Genomic DNA, 14,933 nt, shown 5'->3' on the forward strand with positions numbered 1-14,933 from the left:
TATATTACAATGACATGACTGTGACCAGGGGTATCAAAAAAGACGAAATCGTTGATGAATTAAAGGCGTGATTCCAACCAGTGAAGAGATTTTGAAATTGCAAGGTCTGGGGGATATGCATTGCAGTCTTGAATAGCCTGTATAGTATAGTGATTATTACGAGATTCCCGGAGGATATGCATTGCAGTCTTGAATAGCATATATAGTATAGTGATTATTACGAGATTCCCGGAGGATATGCATTGCAGTCTTGAATAGCATATATAGTATAGTGATTATTACGAGATTCGTGGAGAATATGCATTGCAGTCTTGAATAGCATATAAAGTATAGTGATTATTACGAGATTCGTGGAGAATATGCATTGCAGTCTTGAATAGCATATAAAGTATAGTGATTATTACGAGATTCCTGGAGGATATGCATTGCAGTCTTGAATAGCATATATAGTATAGTGATTATTACTACGAGATTCTGTTCTTTCTTGTATATCATAAGGAAACCTAATACATGCACATCCATATACAGTTCGTGACACATAAACATATTCAAATCAACTGTACCTCAATGACGTCAGTGTTTATCTACAAAACCTTAATAACTTTCGTTTCATGTCAGAAAATGTAGTTGATTGACAGACATTATTTCAGTTTGACGGCCTTGAACTTGTATTCCTGTGGTGCATTTGTTAATGTCACCACTGGTTCAAGTGTTGGAAGGTTGTCTTCGTCCTCAGGAAGAAGCTTGAATCGCTGAACAAGAGACGTCAGGAACAGAAAAAGTTCCATCCTTGCCAGACTTTCACCAAAACACACTCTTCTTCCTGTTAAATAGATAATGATGTGATAGCATGTCACTTTAATGTATTTGTTCGACCGTTGCTGTTACATCGTATTAAACGAATGACGTTTCAGTTAAAATGAGAAATAACTCCATCAATGTTCTTATACCCATACGTCTATTTGGAGTGCTAAATTACGAATACCAATAATGTAATGAAGAGCGCAGTTCGAATTGAAGCTAAAATAGATATCATCGTCATTATCCGCCACCAGATGAAACATTCCAAAACAGTAGAGTCACATAAACGGCTTTGACGTTAAGATTTGGGACAAAATGTAAATGTACGATTATGTTAAACGATCCCTTTTGACGATTTATCTTACACTAAAGCTTCCATTGTGAATTTTTCAAATAGAGGTTCCTGAACAAGTGGCTGTTGTTTACCATGTTAATCAAACTCGAATTAGTTAATTTTCAAATTTTGAAAAGACACGAGCTTTAGCGAAATTTGAAAAATAACTAACGAGAGTTTAGATAAACATGATTAACAACTGTCACGCGTTGGGGAAATTGTTTATCCCATGACTTTAACTCTAAATTTATACCGTGGTGACCATTTTCTCGTCTTCATTCAAGGAAACTTACCACGATACAATATGCAGTGATATCTTTTCACCATATAATAAAGTGCCTAAATAGAGTGCCAATATTCTATTGTTTAATACTTTGAATGAGCAAATACCTGTTATAACAGTAAATACAATGCTATTCAAAATAAAATGCGCTATGAAAAGTTGCCCGAAGTTGAGAGCCAATCGGAATCAAGAGATCTTTGTGTTGACCAATCAGAGGCCGCAAGTGTTTACACACTGGAGTGTGTAAACATAAACGATCACCAACTGCTACGGAATTTATCACATGGGTTTTCTTTTGTGAAACATGCATAGTTATGGGATAAAAGTATTTATTTTGTAATCATTGTAATCACAATTTATTAGTTCGATCGTTTCACGAACTGGGCTTTGGCCCATTCGAGCTGCGATCTCTATTCTTCCGCGTAGATACCTTGGTGCTTTAATTTATCAAAACAAAAAAGTATGAAGATCACCTGGTCAAACTTACCTAATGAGAAGGCAAGAACCTTACGGTCTTTTCCATTCAGCTTCCCGTCATCCCCGATGGTCCCCGGGACCATAAATGCATAGTGGTTTTTTAAGGGCGCTATCGATTTTAAATCCCTTTGCGTAATGATAAATTTGCATATTTATAACAATTGCAGTTATTTGAACGACCCTTCAAAAGATTTAATTTGTACAATTACATTTAAGCACTTCTTTGAGGCTCGAAAAGAGCTAAGATAAGATGACCACAGACAGTATAGTTCATATTAAGGCAAACATACCGCATAAAAAATCTTACTTTCCCTGTGCTATTTCCTCTTTCAGGAATGCGTCGATAGTCTCTGACGTTTTCTTCGTCAAATGTCGCTCTATGTTGGTCAATCTGGTTCTGTAGGTAAGACTTAATTTCCCCCATGTTTTCGAGTGTTGCTTTCAGATGTGTTAAATCCCCCGGGTAGATATCTGTTGAAAATGAAAATGGTGGAAAATAATCATGTAGACATTTAACCAATGCGTATCCAGGTATGTTCTACACATGGTGGTATTTACGTTAGTTTCTCTTATTTCGATTATTTTTGAATTTCACGATCCATATTATATTCTAGATTACAAGAAAATATAGTTTTTCATGATAACAACGATATCATATTTATGTGATAAAAATGTAATTTTGATCAATCACAAAAAACAGTTTTCATGATATATTTGGTATGATAAAAGTATTTGTTGTTTCATATATAATGCCTGCCATAAACGTCGTTGTCAAATATTGGTATAAACTGCACTTTCTTAAACGAATATCCATGGCGGTAAGGGACCAAAATGTATTTTCAGAAGCACCGAACAATAGACTGGCTTGATTTCGCGTAGCAAATAAATAAATGAAAATTTAAAAAATATATAAATAAAAATAAAATCACGATATCGTTCAACTTTCCTGAATTCCTCAATAACTTCTGTGTCTATGAAACTCTGGTCAGTGCAATTTATTTATCTTTCTATTATAATTTTTAATACGAACCTGAGAAAGGGGAAGAAGTTTGCAATATTGGCCTTAGCGGTGAGGACGAATGCCTGGTCTAACATGTGAAGTAGATTCTTGAACTCCTCCTCATCATGGTCATATCGCTGTCCAAACGCAATACTACATATGATGTTGGATATACTTGTCTGTGCAGTGGCTCTTAGGTAAAAAACTTCTCCAGTTTTGTCAGCTGATATATCTATGAATATGGCTATTTCTTCTTGTATTTTCGACTCAAGTGATCTCTTACTAAAGCCGAATTCTCTCAGTACCCCGATGGAAAATGTGCGCGTGCTTTTCCAGAACACTCCCGTGCTGACCACTATACCTGTGAAGATAAATACCACAGATGAAATCAAAATGGAAATGAATTTGAAAGATCAAGATAGTATTATATAGCTATAATGAGGCTTTTCCTTAGGACAGCCAGAATTTTTTAAGGTTGAACAACACAACCTCTGTTGCATGATGTTCGATGTATTAAATCTATTTTTCAATGTATACAACCCTATAGAATCCGATGACGATGAAATATTTGTTCATGTAAATGTTTTAATTGCTATTCGTAAATAACTACAATCGTTGTAAAGATGTTATCAGAGCCACTGAGTATGCATAATTACATATTTAAAAGTTATAAACATTTACGCTTAAAGTTGTATTTCTTGTAATTTTCACTGAAACGATATGTCGTTTTAACATTTGATATTTGAACATGGACATGTATCTTGATGATTTAGCTCCCCAAAACCATATGTCAGCCTATAAGAGAGCCGAAATCTAGGGATTATATATTCCTGGTTTTGAATAAAACGCCTTCAATCACCGCTTTGTTCAGTACCTTCGGGTTTTGTCGGAATTCCGAATCGTATCACGTGACTGACGTCCACACGTCCTGCACGTAGTGATCCAGGTAACTAGCGTAAGCGCACATGTGTTTGTTTACGTTTTCCTTCTGGCTAATATGAGCAAATCGTGCTGGTATATGTCCATAGAACAAGTATTAGAAACATCTAATTCACACATTGCCGTAATTCAATAATGAGTGTATCAAATATTGTAATGTGCGAGCATTATTTTCTTTGTAGATCCAGTCTGCTGAGGTCGACCACAATTTTTGTTTACGGTTTCACAACTCTCGTGTTACTTCGAGATTGTCGCGACGATGTTCGGAAGAGTTCGGAATGATTCGGCCTCTTTCGAGCCTACTTTTCAAGTGTGCACGTTAAAAAGATTTTTCAATTTTATAATTAAAAATACTTCCAGGGCTGCAACTTTATAAAAAGTGGTAAAATTAGAAAGTTTAAAACTCAGAGAAACGGAGAAAAATGTGTATAACACTTAAACAGTTTTAACTATGACAAAAAGAGCGAAAGTGATAGACCATACAACTTTAAGCTAGTCACTTTAACACTACTATAAGATATTAAAACATGATTTTAGAAATTTAATACATTTTGTCATCTGCAAAGAGTCTGAGGGTGCTGTGTTTGATGTATGCTGGGAATTCGTTTATGTATATGAGGAAGAGCCTTAGGCCCAAACAGGTTCCTTGAGGTACTCCTGACGTAACTGGTATTTTTTTCTGATTGTTTCCCTTCAAGTACAACTGTTTGGGTGCGGTGTGATAAGAAGTCTGTAATCAATGTCAGTGTTTGTCCTGTAATACCGTAATATTTGAGTTTGTATTGTAGGCGATGGTGCGGGACTTTGTCAAATGCTTTGGCAAAGTCCATGATGATGATGTCTGTTTGTCTGGTGTTGTTATGGTTTTGTATTAATTCATGTATAAAGGTGACTAGTTGTGTTTCGCATGATCGGGACGCTCTGAATCCATGTTGTAAATCATAGAAAATGTTATTGTTTTCGAGGTGTTTCATTGTAGAGCTTGTTATAATATGTTCCATGAGTTTGCATGAAATTGAGGTGAGTGAGACTGGTCTATAATGTGTAGGGTTGTGTGTTTGTCTCCTTTTTTATAAATAGGGTGAACATGAGCATGCTTCCAGTCATGTGGTAGTTTTCCTGTGGTGAGAGATGTTGTGAATATTTTTGTGAAATTGGGTGCTGTTACGTCTGTTAGTTCTTTGAGTATTTTCCCATGTATTTGGTCTGGCCCTGAAGCTTTATGTGGGTTTATGATTTCTAAGAGTTTTGTAATTCCCAAGCATGTTATGTGTATTTGAGGTGTATAATGGGGTGTGGTGATTGGCCTTTGTTTGGTATGTTATGGTTTTGTTCTGTTGTGAATGTTTTTTGAAACTGTTGACTGAGAACTTTTGCTTTTGTAGTGGTGTCTGTTATGAGTTGACCATCTTCACGTAGGGCTGTAATATCATTGTTTTCTTTTCGAGTTGTTTTGATGTAGCTAAATAATTTCTTAGGGTTATATCGTTTGTGTGTTGCTGGGGTGGTTTGCTCGTCTGTAGGGAGATCTTTAATCATTTTTCTTAGTAAGAACGGTATGCATTTCGTATCTGTTTTTGTCATAATAGATATTTGTTTCAAAGACAAATTAGATTGGAAGTTCTAGATTAAAAGCCCTTTTATCTTTCCACCCACTCAAACTATTTCGTTTCCTGCTCCATCATTACCAATCAATAATACGTCTGACGTCTTGCTTTAACAAGCTACCCTGTCTGGAAATTGTAGGATCACGAACAATGATATGGAAGACGGGAAAGTTATTGGACGATTTTAGTTTCACTACCGTGTCGTAGAAGTATGACACAGCTGTAATATTCGGTCTTAAGTTGAATCTTAATCACTAATTAGTAAGATATTTTAATTAAACCACAAATAAAAAAGTACGTTCTAGGTCTTAATAAAAAGCCATAAATCAATATTTCCAAAACATACTAAACGCATGCTCCTATATATTCAATGAGAGGTAGTACGTTCAAATTAGCGTGATCGCAAGGGCGTATGTGACATACAGACACTTCCGCACGCTTTGTCAAGAAGTAAAGATCACGTAAGAAAATTTTGAAGTTTAATTTTAAAATAAAAAAAACAACAGATACGTTTGACTTGAAGGAGGGCTATTCCGGAGTGTCCAGAATGTTGCCGTTGTTTTCCGTATTAATTCGGAGACCTAACTGATTTACAAACAAAATATATCACGCTTAAATAATGTGCAGACAATAAAATTAAAGAATTATGATTTACAGATATCGCTCAATGTGGATTTAATTTCACAGTTATCTTTCCACCCACTCAAACTATTTCGTTTCCTGCTCCATCATTACCAATTAATAATACGTCTGACGTCTTGCTTTAACAAGCTATCCTGTCTGGAACTTGTAGGATCACGAACAATGATATGGAAGACGGGAAATTTACTAGACGATTTTAGTTTCACTACCGTGTCTTAGAAGTATGACACAGCTGTGATATTTGGTCTTATATTGAATATAATCAATTTCCCGTGGTCAGTGTGTTTTATGCAATTAGGATGGCCGTGACATTTATCCGGTTACGTAATAAAATGAAACATAAGAACTTCCATAAGAGGTATCGAAGTAAATTGCCAGAGGATATGTACCCAATCATCACACTCGAGTTTTTATCACAAATGTCAAGAAGGATATACATAGAGCAAAAATTAGGCATAACTCGCGAAGAAATGACTGTTAACAGATCTCGTACAGGTTTCCAGAAAAAAAAAAAATATCCGAAACATTTTCATCAGCTTCATCATCCGACCTTTTTATTCAGAATAGGCCTAAACACACCATGCAAACACTTGTCTATCATCCGTACAGTAAAATGACAGATACCTCAATAAAGAATGTAGTCCACGGATTTATATCGTATGGTAAATATACATCCATGACAAACATTCAGCATCTCAACGGTTATACAATGTACCATCAATAGGTTATATCACAGTAACTTTTCTCGAAATTGATATCATTGAGAAATTTTCAAAATGAAAAAAGAGAAAAAAAAACATATTCTAAAAATTATTGAAAGGTGTCATTGTAATATTTCAAGTCAAACTGCAGCTACATAATTACTTACATAATAAAATTTTAGGCAAAGCCTATCTGAAAGCGCAGCAATTTATCCATTCTTTCGTTTGTTTGTTTTTTTAAATGTGTAACTAAATAGAAATATGCCAGGTAGATCTAAATAAAGGATTTCCAACGGCGAAAGAGTAAACTCCCCTGACCCATCAGTCTTACCGATATTGACATGTGTTTTGTTTTTATTGCTTATTGTGTGCGTTGACTAACTGTACTGCTAGAAACCATATATAGAATTATCAATCATTAATCATAGCTTTTCTGAATTACTGGCATTGAGTTTATAACAAGAAAAACAATATTAAACATAGGATACTTCTACTTTCACTTTCTGCAAAAATACGTGACTGCGGCTACAAATTATATCTCAACGTCATTCTCCATTGCCAGACAGAAAATTCCGAAGCAACTGCTCACTTTTATGTTAATATTCAGGACAAAATGTAATTGTTAGATTCAGGTAAGAATAAATTGGAAGGTTTATCTTTTACTTGTTTTCATTTTGAATTTTTGCAAGCATTACTTGTTTGTAATTACGCGAGAGTGTGACTTTGGATACTGTCTTGCGCGATGCTGGATCTTGTGTTGACTTGCTGTTTCCGGTTTATATGGATGAATTACAAAAAATAACGTTACCGAGACACCTCTATCACTAGAGTTCGCTTCGCGAACGGGCCTCCGGCCCTTTCGCTGCGCTCTCTAATATATAGATGTAACGCGGGATGTTGGTGATACCGTTCCAAAACACAAACCCCCCTTATTTAAAGCGTTGTGGGTTTCTTCTTTTTTTTATGGTCTCACGTCACATTATATATCAATGGAATTGTTTTTTGATGTACATTAATTCTATGTGAAATATAGGAGGTAAAGCGAAATACAAATACGTTTTAATTGCGTTCAAAATCCCCAAAATACAACGAAAACGTATGTAACGCGTAACATTTACCGTCGTGGTTGTTTGTAAAACTGCTCCAAAAACGCGCCAAACATACGTACAAATAAATGAACATAATGCAAGGAAGCGGATATGACGTGACAAATGACGTCAATGACATATCGATGATTTCGGAAGGCGTACATTATGCTACAATGTAATATCTTGATTTATCCTATAAACATAGACATTTATAAACAAAAAAAAACATCACTTTCGCTGTCATATTAATCAGTTCTACTAGAAAAAATGATTATCTTACATAATATATACTAATAATAATAAAAAATACTGTTAGAGGTATCTTCATAATTCCAACTGTTCCGAAATCAGAATGATTTTTTAGTGTTCCAGCAAAATTAGTGTATTTCTTACTTTTTGAGAAAATCAACGTTTTATGTCCCTGTTCCCCCGATGCGAAAATTCACTTGGAAGGTCTTTATCACTACGGTGTTGATTCCGGTTGAAAACAAGCGCTCTGATGCCCTTCGAATTTGCGAATTCAAACTAAACAAAAGTAGCGGAACAATATCAATAAACCAGATATTTTCAGCACTAATATCGATATTAACCAGGCATAGAACTCGATACCAGATAATAAGAATTTTATATGAAAATATTGCGATATGAGTAAATAAATGATTAATTTCTTTATTCTGATTACCATTTCTAAATTTGACGATTTGACCCCGAACATTCCAATGACGTCACTTTTTGTCCTCTATGAGCCCGGGTGAATCGACCTTGCAAGATGACGTTTTGAAGGATTGAATAAGCATTCATTTGTGGTATTATGGTGGCGATTTGCACTCATATATAGCTTAACATAGTTTGAAATAATAGTGTTACTTTATCTTGAAGCATTTCATAATTTAAACGTCACTTTGACAAAAAGAAAAGAAACAGTAGGCCTACGTAGGCTACAATGTAAATCTTACAGTGTTTGTGGATACAATGCTTCGTTTAGTAGATGAAATTCATGAAAGATTGCACAAAAACACCATTAACATGCTTCTGAAACATATAATAAATGATTTGAATTGAATATGTTTGACATTGTGTGTAAAAAATCAATTTTGGTCTTTAGCCGTCGAAAATCGATGAAACCGCGGTACCACTGGGTTGCGAGCAACTATCGAGATTTTTTCGTGTTTTTATTTCTTATTCATTAAAAAAGTAGCGATCTTTGAAGACTTAAGACTAAAAAATTTCGGCAATAGCATTTTTTTTTTTTTTTTTTTTTTTTTTTTTTTTATATTTGAGTTGAATGCATCAAATCGGATCTGTTCCCGACATCGACTGTGCATTGTATTTTCATGCAACTTAGTAGAATTTTAAGATTCATACGCAGTAGAAAGATATAATTTAAAAAAAATTGTATTGTACAATTCCTCATTGCATATAACTTTGATATTCCATGGTATAAAAAAAAACTGTCGTTTTCTCCGTATCAACGTAACACGAGCCTGTGCTTTGTCTCGGCGAAATCTAACTCATTCCTCTCAGGGGGTGTCTTCACCGATGTTCAAGCATTTCAGAAGAAAAAAAAATCGTATACCAGGTATATTAAAGAACAACAAAAAACTTTGTGATTTGTGATCAATGTGTTATTACCATTTTTTACATTTCTTCATGCTGAAACAACAGCTACATGCACATTACATTTACATTTTTTTTTATTTTTCCTATTAGGAAATACTAAATCATACATCATCAAAAAATATCAATGGTATCTGCTTCTTATAAAAAATCACTGTATATAAAAAAGCAGAAATCTGGCTTAGTGTTACAGAGCAGATCTTCTGATCTTTCGATTCACCACCGGCGGCAATTTTTTTTTCGTTTTTTTTAAAAAATTTTTTAATATATCATGCAAACATGCCTATTCAAATTATTCACAATATCTGGCGAGGGCTACATGTATATGTAGCTCTATTACTACAAAATAAATAATCATATATCTGAGGATTTACATCGGATATATACAGTATCTTACAGTAACTAGGCCAAGGACGTATCCTTGAATAGGCCTGTTAGTTTTATTTTGGTGTTGATAAGGAAAGACGAGATGACTCCTGTCTCCTGGACATTAAAACAAATCATTTATTTCATCTAGGCAAATAATTATTTGAAAATTCCATACACCGCCTGCAAGGAGACGTCCTAGGCCTATCGCTAACCACAATGCATTCGATCGTGGTCTTATACATATGTATTATGTAACTTTTCATCGATTATTTGATCCAGATATGTCAGTTTTTGACAGTTATATTTAGAATTATGAATATGTTGAAGGAACGTGTGTACAAGATAAAAAAAACCTATCTCAAATGCTATTCCGGGACCGTGAAATGTAATATTGGTCACCTCAGCCCAATCACAGGGGCACGCACATTATTCATCATGTAAATAATTGCTATTTACGTCATATCCACATGACTGAAAATTGCGAAAAATGAATTATATATTATGTAAGTATCGGTTAGCTTGTAATATTAATAATAATATAAAAATGTATATAGCGTTCAACAATCGGAACTATATTTTCGGTCATCCTGACTACTGTAGTTAGCCAACTTATCAACCGACACCGTTTGTAAGGCAATACATGGAATGTGTCTCTATCTGGTTGCGTTCATACCACCTTTAACGCAATCAAAACACTTTTCAATCTATAAACATGTACATGTTTGTACATAAATGTGTCTACTTTTAGAAATTTTAAACTGTGTGGGTTGACAAATTAGGTAACTACGGTAGTCAGGATAACCGAAGGTGGTGGTGATCAACAAATTACTTTGGCCTCGTTCAATATACAAATGTTACATTTGTTGATTAACATCACCTCAGGTTAACTATTATGAACTAGAGCACAGTAACTTGTGAAAATTTCGTTTTTATTACATAATCAATTTTATTGAACAAAATCCTCACAACCGTACTGGACGGGAAAGCTTCAAATCATATTAAAAATTGGCGTCCAGTCCCAGTACTTAATGGCATAACTACACTTTTCATGTCGTATTGCATTCTTTTATATTATTAGACCTGCAGCCTTTAAATACACTACATTCGTCGTGTTCAATCTCTACGTGCTTAATCCGAGATCTATAAAGCTAGTACAAAATTGAGCGCGAACCTTTGTGACGTCAGGATAACGTAACTCGCCGTTACACGCGATTTCTCGGAGGTTTTCTACAAAGTTAGACAACAATGGCAAGGTGTTCCAAAAGCCGTGCAATATAACATCTAGAACCGTGCAATAAGGTTTTTGCAACATTTTGTGTTCCCGAGGGTAGAATATCCCTATCATTCATGTCCACTTATGAAAGAGTATTTTTCTTTCATACCTCGACGTTTTATTGCAATTTTACAACTATAATATGAATAATATTCCGCTATTTCGAAATAAATTCGAAGAAATTCACGGCTGAAAGTCAATTTTTCATACATGAAAAATTACGTGATATTTTCAACAAAAATTCCGTTGTTTGCATCTTTTATAGTAAAACCAGTCAAGTTTGTGAAAAAAATGTTAAAATTTTAGTAGCCATGCAATACAGTCTCAGGCGGCATGAGTGTATTGCCCTAGACCAGCCAGTATTACACCCGTAGGTATGAAAGAAAAAACTTTAAATATTTAACAAATATGTGTAGTTAGAAAATCTAGTTTCACTGTATGCGGATAATGACATTATTAGCACATCTGAAAAACTCTTCGTATCGCCCGGATCGGGAGAGGTGTTAATACAGAAGAATAATACTTAAAACATTAATAAAATAGAAAAGTGATATAGGTATCTCTGATTATAAATTCTTTGACATAGACATTAATATGCGAAATACCAATAAGTAACACAAATCTTAAATTTAGGATTTATACTAATTAAAAGCAGCGCTGCGTAATAAATATGATAACAGTATACATTTTGATATCTATTGCTTTTCTTCAAAACCTACAAAATCTAACAATTGTATGTCTTCGTGGGATAGTAGTGCTACTTTTAGTCTATATCAGACTATTCTTTGACTCTTAATCTGTTACAGCTATGAATTTGATCGTATTGCTGGTATTGCCATGTCTTATTTGTTAGTAGACTGATACATCTGACATTTAAACGCCTGTGTTTTGTTGCAGATTTCGCAATAAGATTATTTTAGTACGGATTTTTTCTCGCTTTCAATTAGCGACTAACTTCAGGTGATATTTTCTGTTGCAGATTTGCCTACGCCTTAACAACAGCAGTGTGTATTGTAGGGAATCTAATTTGAACTCATTAAGACACAAATTATTGCTCACAACACATTGCAAGAGAGTTAAGGGAATGAAAACACATGTATAATTATAATAAATGTTCCAAGCAAAGTCATAACATAAAACAATATTAGGCGGATAGTATTGCACATGATTGTCTCATGGGTGTGGTTTAGAATCAACAATACATTTTCAAGCCCTAGTTTCACTAGATTTCCCTAATGCAAGGCAAACTTCTTGACTTGAAACTCTCTGAACAAAATCTTTACAAAAAGTCTGCAATGTTTCATGGGGTATTTTAAATTAACGATTTTTCTTAATTAAGGAATATTCATGTCCAGGAAATGTTCCGAGAACGGATATCAATTTCATATAGTTATTTTGTCCGGCACGCACGAACATAGCGATGTAATTGACAATTAGCTACACTCATACACCAGGATGAAGATCCTCTGTTGCTTGGCTGGATTGGCTGGCTTTGGATATACACATATTTTGTGTTTAAGGATAAATATCATCAACTTTCCGGTCAATTTAACATGGAAGTGTGCCAGTTTTCACCAAATATCTATCTTTGTGTTTCTCTTTCGTACGCAAACAGATGGACAAAATTACTCTTATTCATATTTCTGTGTAAGATAACGATTCTCAGTTGCAGCTATTATGTACGGTATGCAAGAAGGCACACCAGTTTACTTCGTTTAGGATTTTAAAGTGTTGGTTTTTTTTAATTGATATTAAGCATTATAAAATTCACCAATATAGTCAATATTACATAGTATCTGCCCTTTCCTAGACGCTTTGTTTTTGTCTAGTATTACATACTATCCATCATTGTATTGTATATGTTGTCACTCTCAAGAAGTCATGTGTTAGGAAAATCGTTGGTCTTATTAGTGTAACGCCATATTAACAGCCATTGTCATATAATGACGTGCCAGGTTTGTTGGTGGAGAAAAGCCGGAGAAAAAACACCGATCACCGGTCAGTACCTGGCAAATCGCATCCCAGAGGTGGAGAGCTTGTGATAATATGTCAGGACATCTTAAACACTCGGCCATTTATCGTATTTTATTGTCTCAAATAAAATGCATAACATCTGTTTTATCTGGCATTTTACAGAACAGATGTAACAGAAATTAAACAGGAAAGTGACGCTAAATGGGATCTGAACATGGGGATTCCTTGTCAAATATCTATTAACAATAATTGCTTCCATTGCCTTCTTGATCTATTGTGAATTATGTATTACGTGACTGTGTCCTGATAAAGGGTTGGGCTATATCAAGAACGTCATTGTCAAGATACAGATTACTACATGTAATAAAGACACTACAAAGCGGCGCTTATCTATGAAATCGGTCTGACTAGCTAGTTTAACGTCTTATGACTATGTTTAGGAAATAGATAATGCGTTATCAGAAATTGTCTGTACATATCAGTATCTCGCAAGAGCGACAAGAAAGGCGTATTTTTTGTGATGCCAGAAAAGTAATAAATACTTTCTAGAACGAAAACCAATTAATGAATAGTTTACAGCATAAAATATCATCAACAGGCTAAATTTTAAGTCGTTTTCGTGATGAAAATGTATTAAATGGGTTTTTTTATTACCAATGATCGTTCGGTTAATTAAGACTTCATCTGATAATGATTTACTTGTGCAATGTTGGAAGTGAGAGGTACTACGACCATATCATTACTGAAGGCACCGACAAATTAAAAGGCTTTCGAATGTCAAACGTAGACTCTAATAAAAAAGAAAATAAAGATATGGACAAACACAGTGATGGAACAGGATTCATAAAAAATGGAAAGTCAGCAATTACGTTGATATACTCACATGTGTCCCCACGAGATTGCATCAACTTATTAATTTATCTGGTCACACCTGCGACAGAACTAATGTTTTGTGACGTTCCTGAGCTCCAACATCGATAGATAATTATCTGTTGCTCGTACATCGGAGAACGACTTTCGCTAGTTCACAGTAGCTCTGACCCATGCATACGTGCTGAAACACATTATTATAATTATAAATCAAGTAACCGTAGAAAAGAAAAACAGGTCAAAAAGACGTACATACCGTAGCAAGAGATCTGAAAAGGAGTTCCAAAATAGTATGAATGTTTAGTTTTGTTAAATTCATTTTGTGAAATTGCAATTGCTTAACGTCGAATTGTGTTTGATCAACGTCGAAATTATTGCTGCTTAGAACAGCGCCGTTACTTACTTCTTATTGATTTCTGTATCTCTGATAAAATAAATTATAGGCTTGAAGAAAAAAACAACTTGACATATCGACGAATAGACCGAAACCCGATGTGCACTCTGTTTACATGTGTATTTAGGTTGTCATTTTATATACCGATAGACCAAATTATTACCTCGGTAAGCCTCTGAATACAATATATACTAAAACATTTCGGATTTGATTTTTTCAACAATAAATCCATATTGTTTTGCTTGTATAAAATATGCCAAGTTGCAATCAAATCATTATGTTTTGTTAAATCTTTTGATGTACTTTATAGAGACAGATGTAACGTCATCCGAAAACAAACATTTTCCATTAGCTTCACAATAGGAAGGAATATTTCACATAAATCAAGCATAATGTTACCAACGTCACCATGACAACGTCATCATTGTATAGGAATCTGACGGGGAATATTGAATCATGAAAATTATGCAATCAAAACAGACGTTTTATCACTAGTTGTTGTGTTGTTAAGGTTATGAGGGGATACATATAATGAAAATCTAGCAAGCTGGGTTACATAAAATT

At 34.4% G+C, this 14,933-nt stretch overlaps 1 protein-coding gene across 1 annotated transcript; it reads right to left on the reverse strand.

The window, feature by feature from the left end:
* Window positions 1–641: 641 nt before the first annotated feature.
* Window positions 642–4,664, reverse strand: LOC138326190 (cytochrome P450 2J2-like). Its single transcript, XM_069272318.1, has 4 exons — window positions 4,598–4,664; window positions 2,926–3,256; window positions 1,906–2,021; window positions 642–823 (listed from the first exon to the last, which is right to left on the reverse strand). The coding sequence occupies exons 1-4, from the start codon at window positions 4,662–4,664 to the stop codon at window positions 642–644; spliced, it is 696 nt and encodes a 231-aa protein (XP_069128419.1).
* Between the last annotated feature and the right edge of the window lie 10,269 nt (window positions 4,665–14,933).

Source organism: Argopecten irradians, chromosome 6 (assembly GCF_041381155.1).
Source record: "Argopecten irradians isolate NY chromosome 6, Ai_NY, whole genome shotgun sequence".
Lineage (NCBI taxonomy): Eukaryota > Metazoa > Mollusca > Bivalvia > Pectinida > Pectinidae > Argopecten > Argopecten irradians.